At 58.8% G+C, this 546-nt stretch overlaps 1 protein-coding gene across 1 annotated transcript in view; it reads left to right on the forward strand.

Moving 5' to 3' along the window:
• Positions 1–546, forward strand: part of NGA_0559500 (uncharacterized protein) — a gene marked incomplete at both ends in the record, with an annotated part of 1,269 nt that overhangs the window by 97 nt on the left and 626 nt on the right. Inside the window, 3 exons of the mRNA XM_005855865.1 lie at positions 1–141; positions 291–474; positions 523–546. The exon at positions 1–141 is cut by the window's left edge and continues 97 nt beyond it; the exon at positions 523–546 is cut by the window's right edge and continues 239 nt beyond it. Of these exons, the coding sequence (XP_005855927.1) occupies positions 1–141; positions 291–474; positions 523–546 (349 nt within the window). The remainder of the gene's footprint in view (positions 142–290; positions 475–522) is intronic.

Genomic DNA, 546 nt, shown 5'->3' on the forward strand with positions numbered 1-546 from the left:
CCCAGTACTATTACCAGCCACAGCCGCCACAGCCTCCGCCCCCGAGCCAGAAGAAGAGGCGGCTCCCCGCGGAGATCATCACCAAACCCACTTCCACCAGAGGTTTGGAGCTGCTTGCCATGACCCTCGCGGTGTTGAAAGGTGCTTCTTCCTTCCGCCCTTCCTTCCTCCTACCTTTCTTCCCTCCTTCCTTCCGCCCCTTCCCCTCAATCTCCGCTGATAACCGCAATGCCTACTCATATTTTCTCCGGCTCCATCCTCTTCTCTCCCCCCTCCCTTATCGTTTGCAGATGCCAAGCACCAAAGCCTCCCCCTTTGCTCCCTTGAGCGCGAGGTCCAAGCTCGTATCTCTGCGGTGAGAGATGAGGGAGGGAAGGAGGCGGGAAGCGAGGGAGGGGAAGGGGAGAAGGAGGGCGATAACAATACGCCCGGGCAAAGCAACATGGCTGGAGCAGAGGTTTCGAAGAAGGAGGAGTTAGTGACTGCTGGCGAGATACGGTGAGGAAGAGGGAAGGAAAGAAGGAAGGAGGGGAGGGAGGGAGGGAG

This window comes from Nannochloropsis gaditana (assembly GCF_000240725.1).
Source record: "Nannochloropsis gaditana CCMP526 unplaced genomic scaffold scaffold080, whole genome shotgun sequence".
Lineage (NCBI taxonomy): Eukaryota > Eustigmatophyceae > Eustigmatales > Monodopsidaceae > Microchloropsis > Microchloropsis gaditana.